Below are 14,027 nucleotides of genomic sequence, written 5' to 3' on the forward strand. Positions count from 1 at the left end.
AACCATCATGCCCAGGCTGACGAGATGATGCTCCCCATGCTGTAGGCAGTCAGATACCCTAAGAAGCATCACTGAACTGCTTCTGGGGATGAGTGGATGACAGGGGATCTGCATTCCTAAAACTTCTCCTCAGCTCGTGTGGAACTCCAGCCTCAGCTGAGAGTTTAGCAAGGCAGATCCAGGGCCAAGTTTTTTTGTTCCTCCAGCAGGCATTCTACACAGTCCATCACCAGCTGCCACTGAAGTGGCCTCTCTCCAGGTAAGAATACAGAACAGGTTTTCATCAATGTCAGTCCTGACAATTGTATATGAAGCACATGCTCCCTCTAGAGTCAGCAGCACGGAAGATAAATTTTAAAAAGAATTATCTTGCATCATCTCCTCCTTAGCTTCTGTGAAAACCAAAAGAGGTGCTGCCATAAGATACTGCAAGGGCCATGTCTACCGTTTCCAGTTATTTTTAAGTTCTATTTTTACAATAATCCTTATATAGAAGATATTCATTATTTTTAGACTTACTTCTCCCCTAACCATGGCTTAAGAAAAAAAAAAGTCTTATTTATTTGAAAAAAAGAATCAAAATTAACTACTTAGATATCCATGACATATTCACAAGTGGGATGATTCTGCAAATAACACAAAATAGAAGCACTTACCATTCCCAGGCAAAAGCTGCCTGTTCCTTCTACTATGGGGACTCCATCCTTATCCCCTCGAGATCAAATCTACTGTGAGGAATTGTCTTGATGCTATCTGGTTCTTGAAGTTTCCTTCGTGACTTCTAATCCACCCATTAAAACTCTCTCCCCCTTTTCTGAATACTTACTCTTGTCTATTTATAGTTATTTAGGCTCTTGTTTAAGTTCCACTCTGAAATCAAAGGTCCTCACAGGCACGACCCAAGTCTAACATTACCTTTGTAACCCCAATACAACGTGCAGCACTCCCTCTACAAAGTATAGTAACTCAATGAAACCATAAAATAGAAGAAATAAATAAATGTAGGATTAATGATTAGCGAGTTTCTCTTTTAGATATAAATTTTATTATGGTAGTTTTCACCCTAGATAATAGTAATACCCAGGACATTCTTTGCTAAGAGTGTATTAATAAGAATGGTTAATAATATGGTTGTAGGGGGTTATTTATATTATAACTTCTTTCCCTGCCCCCACCCCATCTCCACACATCTATCAAATGAAGGTGTCTGGTTAAGGTAGCAGACATGTAGCAGGTTCTCTGTAAATTACCAGTAATTCTCAATCTGTTCATTCTTTCAAGTTTGAAAGTTGTAGAGGCTTAAAAATCAATCTCTCTCTCTCTCTCTCTCTCTCTCTCTCTCTCTCTCTCTCTTTTTCTCTCTCTCTCTTTTGATGTGTGGGGGGCTGCTACTTGGGATTGAACTCAGGAGCACTCAACCACTGAGCCACATCACCAGTCCTATTTTGTATTTTGTTTAGAGACAGAGTCTCACTGAGTTGCTTAGTGCATTGCTTTTGCTGAGGCTGGCTTTGAACCACAATCCTCCTGCCTCGGCCTCCCGAGTAGCTGGGATTATAGGCATGCACCACCCTGCCCAGTTGTGGAGGCTTAGATTTCTATGAGACATAAACAAAAGAGATAATGGCCAACACACTGTGCCTCCACATCAAAATGATACAAGCGCTTTATGATCCAAAGTATCCCTCCTTTCCTAGGGTTTCAATGTGTGAGTAACCATAAATAAGACACTGTGTTGAAATCACTCCAATTATGAAGAATTATTTTCTGTTAAGATGAAAAACACAATAGTGCAAGGTTAGGTGGCTGTCAATCTTCCCTACATTTAATGACTTAAAGTCTGATGGGCTTAATAAGTTAAGCAAAATAAGTTTCTAAGAGATTCAGAAGCCCTGATGCCTTCTCTAGTCTGTATCAGTCATATCACTTAGTAGACATTAATTATTACCAAAGTTAGTGGAAGAAGTTCTGGGCAAAAATTTTCAAAAACCCAAATTGATCAGATACATCAACACAGTAAAGGAATCTTAATGAACAGAGAGGTTTTGGTGCATCTGTGAAATTCTAATTGCTTTTTGTTCAACATCCAGTTTGAATGTATAAAGTCTTTTATAAATACAGTTTACCAAGGTCATTTATCATTCTGCTGCTGACTACTCTTTAGACCTACAGCTAATTTCCCAAAAATGTAAGAATGTTAAACTTCACATGTTGCCTTGGCTCACAATGTGGTTACTAGGAAATATGAAGATAGAATTTTCCTTTCTACAAAGTTCAATGAAAATGCAGGCAGAGGTCATCCATCTTTCTTACTGAATGGTGATGGGTCTAAATAGTTACTATAGTGATATTTGATCTGCTGTGTAATTTTAGCCCTTTAGTTCCCCATCTCACGTCACTCCTTTTAAAGCAGTGTCTTTATTTTTTATTAAAGGTGAACTTTTCTGATCTTGCTGAAAAGCCAGTGGTATCCTAACTCTCAGGATAATGTTCAAACTCCTAACCTGGCACATGAGGTTCTCCATGGTCCTGGCATTATATATCTGGGTTTGCCAATCTCTTCCTCAGTAAGAAGTTCCTTGAATACACTCAGTTGTTTCACCCTGCTTGATTCTTTCTAGAGAACACTACTCCTTCCTGACCACTTGGCATCTTTATATTTATCTTTCCATTAATTCATTAAATGGTTATTGAAAAACTACGCTGTGTCATGCTGTGTGTTAGACTCTGAGAACAGTACAGTGAACTTGACCTTGACCTGCCCTCCAAGATGCAGGGATTACAAACCTTCCCCTCCTCTCTGCAGCCTACTTGGGCCTTGCCCCACAGTGGACGTGCCCTCACTCTGCTGATGCACACCACCTCCCTTGCTCACTCTGTGTGCTGTGCATGTCACAGTGCCCTAGGATTATCTGCCTTCCTGGCTGGGAACTCATTAAGACAGGGGTCTTGTTTCTTTCATCACTCTGTGGCATCTGGCTTATTATAAAAATAAGCTTTGTAAACCATTTATAGGGTAAGGAGGTAAAAGGAAATATAGCTTACACATTTCAGCTATAAAAATTATGTTTAAAAGTATTTACCCTCAGTAAAATGGCCTCTGTCTACATTCTTAGCTATCTATCCATACTCCTATTTCTGGTCTTTTCAGTTCCCTTTTAAATGTTTTCCTTCTTCCCTCTCCTAATTTTGCCTAGAATCACTTAATGTCTGCTTTATAACTAGTCTTGCTCCCCTGAGAAATTTTGAAGGTAATTTGGGGCTTTATAAAATACCTCTATTTTAGACAATAATTTGTCCTCCATGTATAAAAAAAAATACCCAGTTAGTGCTCCCTGGTATTGTTACAAAGATTTTCAATTTTATCCTGGGCTCCACTCCATGGATGACACTATATTTCAAATGGATCTCAATATCCAATACCTCATGCAATGCCTCAAACCTGCCAGGCCTTCCTAGATGTCTGACATGAGTTCTGAGAAGGAGGCAGAAACACAATACAGGGGCCAATGATGTCCTGTACACAGGGCCAGATAGCCCAGTATATACTACAGGACCACAAAGAGAAAAAAAAATCTAAAAATAAGCTATTTAATTTTCACATATAGATAAGAAGTCTAGAATTTTAAGAAATCAAATGTTTATTTTATACTTTAGTATTTTTTTGTTACATATTGGGGAGGATATGTATGATAATAACTTGGGGCCTTAATATACTTCAAAAGCTATGATTTTCAAAAGTGATTTCTGGGCCTGGAACATCAGCATCACACGAGAAATTGCCAGAAATATAAATTCTTGGTTATACACCAGACCTGTGTTTTAAGCTTCTAAACGATTCTGATATGTGCTCAAGTTGTGGGAATCACTGAACCAATCTGACCTGGATACTACAGAGGAAACAATACATTGAAGTTGGAATGCAAAAGGACACTTTCTAATGCACAGGTCACTCACCTGTGATAAAGGAACGAAAATTTACTGTCTCTGTTTGAAGTAAAAATAAAATTAGATCTGGGGTCTGGAATGGGGTCAAACCACTGCACTAACATTTTCAGGGCTGCAAGGTTAAAACACTTTTGCTCATTACAAATCACAAGAAAGGATATCTCTACTATTCTTTCCTTTCTTGTTGAGGATTAGGAGAAGCTCTTGAGAAGTTTGTGGAAGATTCTTAACATCTTAATGTGCTCTATGGGCAACAGTATATTTCTTTTTTTATTTGTTATTTTTTTTTTAGTTATACATGACAGTAGAATCTATTTTGATGTATTTATACAAGCATAAAGTATACTTTATTCTAATTAGGGTCCCAGTCTTGTGGATGTATATGATGGTGAGATTCACTGTGGTGTATTCCAACTGGATATTTCTGAAATGTATAATCTGATGCTGAACACAGGTAAAGTATGAGTAAAGCCATCTCATTTCACAGAGGTTTAATTTTTAAGTGACAAAGCTTAAACTCTGATATATTTAAATTTAAATTGTCCCTTGAATCTTGTTAACATTCTTACATATATTAATGATTAATAAACTCTATTATTGTAATGTGTGAGTCTCCTAAAACTGTAGTTAGAGCAAAGCAGATACCAACTACCTCAGCAATCCTAAACTCTCATCCCCTATAAGACCACACGAGATTGTCTTCGTGGTTACTATGTAAAGGCAAAAAAGTGCTTGGCACCCTAAAAGTAGCAAATGTCTCCTCAGTAAAGAGGATCATTCTGTGAGTTCCCTCCTCAAGACAGGTATTTCAAAAGCATGTGCTCCCATCATCTCAATGTCTGATGTCTTTAGTCATCATCAAAGGTCCCCCTCATTTTGAGCATTAGTTAGACTCCAGTACCCGACAGCACAAAACAAATGTCACCATAAGAGGTCATCATAGGCAAAAGAAGCAGCAGAGGGGTTAAGGGGCTTCCTGTCTTGTCCAGTTTTAGAAAACAAGTACTTTAGCAGTTAACACAAAGTCGACTCTAAAATGTCCTATAAATCATGCCAATTGATTCTAGGACACAGGAAGAACAGGGACATCCAAAACTGAAAAACATTCAGCTTCAATAATTTTTTTTTTCAGAATCTTGCAACTGGACAATCTGGAAAGAAGCTATTTTAACTTCAAGGTACATGTAATTTTTTTTGTTTTATAATTTAAGTTTTATTAATTTAAAAATTTAGGTTTACTATAATCTTCTCAATAATCAAGGTATCCCAAACTCCTAATCCAGCTTTGATAAGAGATTAATAAAGTAATGGAAAAACAAAATTGGGCTCTTTGCTTTCCAATGTTCTTTGATGATTATGATGATGATGATGATTTTAACTATATAACTTATGGTGTGAATATAAGTTAGTATAGATATTATGGAGAATATAGTTCTTTAAAAAATTAAATATATCTATCATATGTTCCAACTTCTGGGTGCATATATCCAAAGGAAATGAAATCAGCATATTAAATAGATACTTAAATGGGCAGGAAGCAACATACCTGTAATCCCAGTTACTCAGGAGGCTGTGGCAAGAGGATCTCAAGTACAAGACTAGCCTGGGCAATTGAGTGAGTCTCTATCTAAAAATAACATAAAAAGGCCTGGGGATGTAGTTCAGCAGCACAGCACTTACCTATACTGCGGGGAGGGGGAAAATAGCAGCACTCTTATGTTTACACCAATATTCATTTTTATTTATTTATTTATTTTTTCTTTCTCCACCACCAAGAGAAGCTAAGAGATTTGTTTTATTTCAGTAATAGTTAAGGGAATACTAATTTGTCTATGTCAAGATAATACTGAGCTAATTTAGATATACCAATACAACAGTCATACAGTAACAGGGACAAGACAGGAACCAGTACACGGGGAGACACACTTGTATACACATCAAAACCATGGGCAGACGTTTCTCCAATTATTAAGGGAAGATTATCCAATAGACAAAAAGCTGCAAAACTGTTAAAAATTTTCATGTACAGAAGCCTAGACCTTCAAAAACCAGGTAGAAATCTGTGCCGCCGGCACCATCCCAATATTCATTTTTAAAAGTTGATTTATAATCTATGAATTCACATACATGGTAATTTTTAAAGCCAAAGCTAACAATTTGATAATAAAAAAGCAGCTCCCTGCTTCACTTTCAAGTTCCATTCTCCAAAGTCAACTATATTTAACTCTTTAACTATTCTTGTATTTACCTTTGTTTTTCCATATCACATTTATACAACTATTTTTTATTTTACATTTTCTACAACATATGAGCATCCTACTAATGTTTGGAGATTTTGAAGTGTGTGTGTGTGTGTGTGTGTGTGTGTGTACATGTGTGTGTATGTGTGTATGTGAATGGTACTGGGGATTAAACCCAGGGTCTCAAGCATGCTAGCCAAATGCTTTACCACAGAGCTATATCTCTAACTCTTTTCATTTTATTTTGGGACAGGGACTCACTAAATCACCCAGGCTAGCCTCAAAATTGGAATTATCTGGCTCAGCCTCCTGAGTAGCTGGGATTACAGCTTGTGCCACTGAACCCAGTGGGAATTTGATTTTGTTCTTTTTCCTCCCTGCCTCTGTTATCAGGTGCTCTCTATCTCCCTGCTTCTCTCTCTCTCTCTCTCTCTCTCTCTCTCTCTCTCTCTCTCTCTCTCCCTCTCCCTCTCCCTCTCTCATATCTTTCCTACATCCATTGTTCCAATATAGGTAGAATACAATTTTTAAATAATTCAATATTTAAATCACTATGACTGTGAACATTATACACAGACAAGACCTTAGTGCACATGTAGATTAAATTTTCTTTCTATATATATGCCCCAAACAATGGTGCAGCTATGTTCATCAAACAAACTCTTCTCAAGTTCAAGAGTCTAATAGACCACCATACAATAATCATGGGAGACTTCAACACACCTCTCTCACCACTGGACAGATCTTCCAAACAAAAGTTGAATAAGGAAACTATAGAACTCAATAACATAATTAATAACCTAGACTTAATTGACATATATAGAATATACCACCCAAGATCAAGCAGTTACACTTTTTTCTCAGCAGCACATGGATCCTTCTCAAAAATAGATCATATATTATGTCACAGGGCAACTCTTAGACAATATAAAGGAGTAGAGATAATACTATGCATCTTATCTGATCATAATGGAATGAAATTGAAAATCAACGATAAAAGAAATAAGGAAAAATCATGCATCACTTGGAGAATGAACAATAGGTTACTGAATGATCAATGGGTTATAGAAGACATCAAGGAGGAAATTAAAAAATTCTTAGAGATAAATGAAAACACAGACACAACATTTCGGAATCTATGGGACACATTGAAAGCAGTTCTAAGAGGAAAATTCATTGCTTGGAGTTCATTCCTTAAAAAAAGAAAAAAACCAACAAATAAATGATCTAATACTTCATCTCAAAATCCTAGAAAAAGAAGAGCAAAACAACAGCAAAAGAAGTAGAAGGCAAGAAATAATTAAAATCAGAGCTGAAATTAAGGAAATCGAAACAAAAGAAACAATTGAAAAAATTGACAAAACTACAAGTTGGTTCTTTGAAAAAATAAATAAAATCGACAGACCCTTAGCCACACTAACAAAGAGAAGAAGAGAGAGAACTCAAATTACTAGCATACAGGATGAAAAAGGCAATATCACAACAGACACTTCAGAAATACAGAAGATTATCAGAAATTATTTTGAATCCTTATACTCCAATAAAATAGAAGATAGTGAAGGCATCGATAAATTTCTTAAGTCATATGATCTGCCCAGATTGAGTCAGGAGGATATAGACAACCTAAACAGACCAATATCAATTGAGGAAATAGAAGAAATCATCAAAAGACTACCAACTAAGAAAAGCCCAGGACCTGACGGGTATACAGCAGAGTTTTACAAAACCTTTAAAGAGGAACTAATACCAATACTTTTCAAGCTATTTCAGGAAATAGAAAAAGAGGGAGAACTTCCAAATTCATTCTACGAGGCCAACATCACCCTGATTCCTAAACCAGACAAAGACATTTCAAAGAAAGAAAACTACAGACCAATATCTCTAATGAAACTAGATGCAAAAATCCTCAATAAACTTCTGGCGAATCGGATACAAAAACATATCAAAAAAATTGTGCACCATGATCAGGTAGGATTTATCCCTGGGATGCAAGGCTGGTTCAATATATGGAAATCAATAAATATTATTCATCACATCAATAGGCTTAAAAATAAGAACCATATGATCATCTCGATAGATGCGGAAAAAGCATTCGACAAAGTACAGCATCCCTTTATGTTCAAAACTCTAGAAAAACTAGGGATAACAGGAAATTACCTCAATATTGTAAAAGCAATCTATGCTAAGCCTCAGGCTAGCATCATTCTGAATGGAGAAAAACTGAAGGCATTCCCTCTAAAATCTGGAACAAGACAGGGATGCCCTCTCTCACCACTTCTGTTCAACATAGTTCTCGAATCACTGGCCAGAGCAATTAGACAGACGAAAGAAATTAAAGGCATAAAAATAGGAAAAGAAGAACTCAATTATCACTATTTGCAGATGACATGATTCTATACCTAGCAGACCCAAAAGGGTCTACAAAGAAACTATTAGAGCTAATAAATGAATTCAGCAAAGTGGCAGGATATAAAATCGACACGCATAAATCAAAGGCATTCCTGTATATCAGCGACAAATCCTCTGAAATGGAAATGAGGACAACCACTCCATTCACACTATCCTCAAAAAAAATAAAATACTTGGGAATCAACCTAACAAAAGAGGTGAAAGACTTATACAATGAAAACTACAGAACCCTAAAGAGAGAAATAGAAGAAGATCTTAGAAGATGGAAAAACATACCTTGTTCATGGATAGGTAGAACTAACATCATCAAAATGACGATATTACCAAAAGTTCTCTATAGGTTTAATGCAATGCCAATCAAAATCCCAACGGCATTTCTTGTAGAAATAGAGAAAGTAATCATGAAATTCATATGGAAAAATAAAAGACCCAGAATAGCAAAAACAATGCTAAGCAGGAAGTGTGAATCAGGCGGTATAGCTATACCAGACTTCAAACTATACTACAGAGCAATAGTAACAAAAACAGCATGGTACTGGTACCAAAACAGGCGGGTGGACCAATGGTACAGAATAGAGGACACAGAAACCAATCCACAAAATTACAACTATCTTATATTTGATAAAGGAGCTAAAAGCATGCAATGGAGGAAGGATAGCATCTTCAACAAATGGTGCTGGGAAAACTGGAAATCCATATGCAACAAAATGAAACTGAATCCCTTTCTCTTGCCATGCACAAAAGTTAACTCAAAGTGGATCAAGGAACTTGATATCAAATCAGAGCCATAGCGACTGATAGAAGAAAAAGTTGGCTATGATCTACATACTGTGGGGTCGGGCTCCAAATTCCTCAATAGGACACCCATAGCACAAGAGTTAATAACTAGAATCAACAAATGGGACTTACTCAAACTAAAAAGTTTTTTCTCAGCAAAAGAAACAATAAGAGAGGTAAATAGGGAGCCTACGTCCTGGGAACAAATCTTTACACCTCACACTTCAGACAGAGCCCTAATATCCAGAATATACAAAGAACTAAAAAAATTAGACAATAAGAAAACAAATAACCCAATCAACAAATGGGCCAAGAACCTGAACAGACATTTCTCAGAGGAGGACATACAATCCATCAACAAGTACATGAAAAAATGCTCACCATCTCTAGCAGTCAGAGAAATGCAAATCAAAACCACCCTAAGATACCATCTCACTCCAGTAAGATTGGCAGCCATTAGGAAGTCAAACAACAACAAGTGCTGGCGAGGATGTGGGGAAAAGGGTTCACTTGTACATTGCTGGTGGGATTGCAAATTGGTGCGGCCAATTCGGAAAGCAGTATGGAGATTTCTTGGAAAGCTGGGAATGGAACCACCATTTGACCCAGCTATTCCTCTACTTGGTCTATTCCCTAAAGACCTATAAAGAGCATACTATAGGGACACTGCTACATCGATGTTCATAGCAGCACAATTCACAATAGCAAGACTATGGAATCAACCTAGATGCCCTTCAATAGACGAATGGATAAAAAAAATGTGGCATTTATACACAATGGAGTATTACTCTGCATTAAAAAATGACAAAATCATAGAATTTGCAGGGAAATGGATGGCATTAGAGCAGATTATGCTAAGTGAAGCTAGCCAATCCCTTAAAAACAAATGCCAAATGTCTTCTTTGATATAAGGAGAGTAAGAACAGAGTAGGGACGAAGAGCATGAGAAGAAGATTAACATTAAACAGGGATAAGAGGTGGGAGGGAAAGGGAGAGAGAAGGGAAATTGCATGGAAATGGAAGGAGACCCTCAGGGGTATACAAAATTACATATAAGAGGAAGTGAGGGGAAAGGGGAAAAAATATAACGAGGAGAAATGAATTATAGTAGAGGGGGTAGAGAGAGAAGAGGGGAGGGGAGGGGGGGAGGGGGGATAGTAGAGGATGGGAAAGGCAGCAGAATACAACAGACACTAGTATGGAAATATGTAAATCAATGGATGTGCAACTGATGTGATTCTGCAATCTGTATCTGGGGTAAAAATGGGAGTTCATATCCCACTTGAGTCAAAGTGTGAAATATGATATATCAAGAACTATGTAATGTTTTGAACAACCAACAATAAATATTAATTAAAAAAATTTTCTTTCTAACTTTTTGTTTTTCCTAGACTTAATAATTGCCTAGAAGTTTTTACATTGCTTACTTTTATGATTATTTCTTCCCAATTCATCTCTAACTCTCCAAAGAAACTGAAAACTTCTCTCATTATAGTCAAATCCAGTGAGTTATCCTTTAGATCCATTCCTCCTCAGGAAAATTCCATTCAGTTTACAGCCTTCTGACCCATCTCAATCAGAACAGATTTTTCTGCAGGTCTGTTGTCCAGCTGTCACCTGGGGACCTTCCTTTACTCTCATTGTGGGAATCCTGCTAATCTCTTAAACTTCATGTCTAACTCTTTTGTTGATTTACTCCTATTTTTTGATGAAGCATAATTTCTAGAAACATTACAGGAAAACCCATGGAAAGTATATATCTGAGACCTCATTTGTTGAGACTGCATGGCTGAAAAATGTCTTTATTCTTCTCTCACATTTGATTGTTGGTTTGGATATGTAAAAAAATTCTAGGTTAAACCTTAGACAACAAATCTTTAGTAAAGATAAGACCCCATCCTTTTCCCTGATACTTTATAAATGATCTGTTTTATTATCTCTAGGCATTTTTCTTATTCCTTTGTTAATTTCTTCTTTTTCTGTTATTTCCATGAATTTCTATTAATTAGATGCTGAACCACCTAGACTGATCTTTTTAAAATTTATTTAATTCTGGAAATTCTCAATTTTATCTCCCAAACTTTGACTGAACTTTCTTATTTTGCTATTAAAATTTTAATTTCAAGAGCTCTTTCTTATTTTCTCTATATTCCTTTTTGTTTGTTTGTTTCTTTGATGTAATATCTCCTCAGATTTAAAAAAACATTGTTTTGAAAAATTTCCCCGACATTGTTTGTTTTCTGAGTATTTTATATATTTTTGTCTTGACTTCCATCTTTGTTAGATTTCCTTAGCTATCAGCTGCAAATTGGCTATATGTTTACTTCTAAGTATGAAACATAAAAAAAAAAACCCTCAAAACAATTTAAGCTCTTTCTGTGGATCCAGTGATTATTAACTGGTAGAGCTTATTCCTACCATTTTTGAGGGGGAATGTCATTGCCTATAGGATTCTTAGACAGGTCCTCTTAGAGAGATACCTTCTGAAGGGTCTGTGCTGTCCTGAATTTCAGAAGCCAAGCAGGGTCGGTGCCTGGGGATTTCCTCATCCACCATGCAGATTATCACTGTATCCCTTTTTCACATCACATTGGCCTGCTCTTTGGTGTCCCTGGTGTCCCTATGTCCAGCACCTCTCTCACTGAATCTCCCCAAATCAAATCTTGTGCCTTCTGCCTAGACTGTGGAGAGGAACTCCCTGGGAGTGCCAGTGCAGGGAAAGGGACCTGGGATCTCTTGATACTTATGCACACTGTCATCATTCCTCCTATTTTCATCTTCACCCACATCTTGCCTTCAGCAGTAACAAGGGCTTCCAAATTCTGAGCCTTTCCAAGATCCTGAGGGTTCAGTTGGCTTGCTTCTCCTAGTCCTCCTCCTGCCTTCTCTTCCCTCCCATATACATCTTAGGCACTTGGCTTTCAGATTTGTTTTCTAAATCAGTTACCACTCACCCATCTGTTTTTCCTCGTCTGAAATTCACCAACAGCTTTCTTCTATTCCCTTTTTTCCTATAGGTTTATATCAGCAGCTTTATTTCTTTACTGTCACTTTAGTGGGACTCCAGGCAGAGATAAATGTATATTTTGTGTCTAATGCTCATTTCTACAAAATCATACAGTTTAGAAGGGAATTTAGATATCACTTACTCAATCACAGATTATTTAACTTTTTTTAGTGGAATCTTTTTCAAAACACAATTTTATGTAGAAATTCGATTTATAAAATAGATAAGATTGAAACTATCTTGGATGCTGATAAAGGAAGACAGTTTGTATCTAATTGCTTCCCAAAACATTTTAAAATACTTTTGAAGGGCCTTTTATGCACCAGACATAATGTTAGAGTCTGGAAAAACAGAGACAAGCAGTAAAAACACAGCTTCTGTCCTCATGCTGCTCAGTACATTTCCCACTGCCCAATCTTGGAGGTCCCAAGGAGCTGCCTACTTTGCAAATTACTGATCTAATCTCAGATGCAAAGAGGGGAAGTGACTTGGTCAAAGAAAATCCTTCCTATCCTTCTAGGCCATCTTAAGAGTTAAATTTACTTAATAAGTCTCACTAATATGCAATTAAACCGATCATAGGGTGATGGTCAGGAGAGAAAGAGCAAAGAACTATGTTTTGACTGTGACTTTCCACATGGAGATGTGGCCTGAGTTAGAAAGAGGTTATGTTGTACATAAAGCTCCTAATAAATAATGGTGAATGTTTGCTCACATGAAAGCTTCATTGTTCATCTTTAATCCTTCCATTCCCTTTGAAGAGAATGCTTCTGGTTACATAATTAAAATTCCTAAAATAAACTCACAATCAAATTTAAAAGAAAAGTTCATCCTCCTTTCATCTAGGGCCTTTAAGAATACTCTGTCTGAAAATATACTGTCTAGTGCAAAAAGTTATCACAGTTGTACTTTTTGGATTAAAAAAAAAGACACTAAGAAATAGGGTTTTATCCTTGAAGCAGAGCAACCTCATTTATCGAGACTGACAATGCTAAAGAAATTTTGGTTTTGTTTTTCAGACCAAATCTCTTCCAATAACTGACTGACCTTCAGAGTGATGGTCCTTTCAGCTTGACTGAATGCAATCTGCTTCTATACAATGAGTTAGGTAGGGCGATTCCTCTGCCGGGATTGTAAACCTGTTATTACATACTGTTCGGCTACCATTTGATCACAAGGAACTACCAACTTTCAATTTTTTCATCCTTGGAGACTGAAGGTCATTTATAGTATAATAATAATAATAATAACAAGCAATTCTTCCTTGAGTTTCCTGACTCCTTAGCCAGACACTCAGCTTCTACTGGCCTCAGTTTCTTCATCTGTAAAATGAAGAGATTGGGCAAAGTACCTATAAGATTCCTTCTAAGCATTCTAACTTTTGGATATTCCATCAGAATCAGTAAGTAACACTATCATTTGGAATCTGAAGAAACTTACTCACCTAGAGAGGTACAACCCAGGACATTTTCCAAACACCTGGCTAATGCTTCAATATCACTGTCCTGTCAAAATGAGAGAAAGATTCATTTTGTAAGGTAGAAGAATATTTAATGATATTTAGACATAGTCTTGGTATATTTAGGTAAAACTAAACAAAACACACATACAAAAAATATGGTTGCAAAATTAGTTCACAAGATAAT

At 36.7% G+C, this 14,027-nt stretch overlaps 1 protein-coding gene across 8 annotated transcripts in view; it reads right to left on the bottom strand.

The window, feature by feature from the left end:
• The window catches only part of Nek11 (NIMA related kinase 11), a 315,212-nt gene that overhangs the window by 73,503 nt on the left and 227,682 nt on the right, over window positions 1–14,027 (bottom strand). For 6 of the 8 annotated variants that reach the window (XM_076868276.2, XM_076868274.2, XM_076868271.2 and 3 more), the window contains one exon: window positions 13,826–13,886. The exons of the other annotated variants lie outside the window; for them this stretch is intronic. In XM_076868276.2, the coding sequence (XP_076724391.2) occupies window positions 13,826–13,886 (61 nt within the window). The remainder of the gene's footprint in view (window positions 1–13,825; window positions 13,887–14,027) is intronic. 8 annotated transcript variants of the gene reach the window in all.

Source organism: Callospermophilus lateralis, chromosome 10, assembly GCF_048772815.1.
Source record: "Callospermophilus lateralis isolate mCalLat2 chromosome 10, mCalLat2.hap1, whole genome shotgun sequence".
Classification (NCBI taxonomy): domain Eukaryota; kingdom Metazoa; phylum Chordata; class Mammalia; order Rodentia; family Sciuridae; genus Callospermophilus; species Callospermophilus lateralis.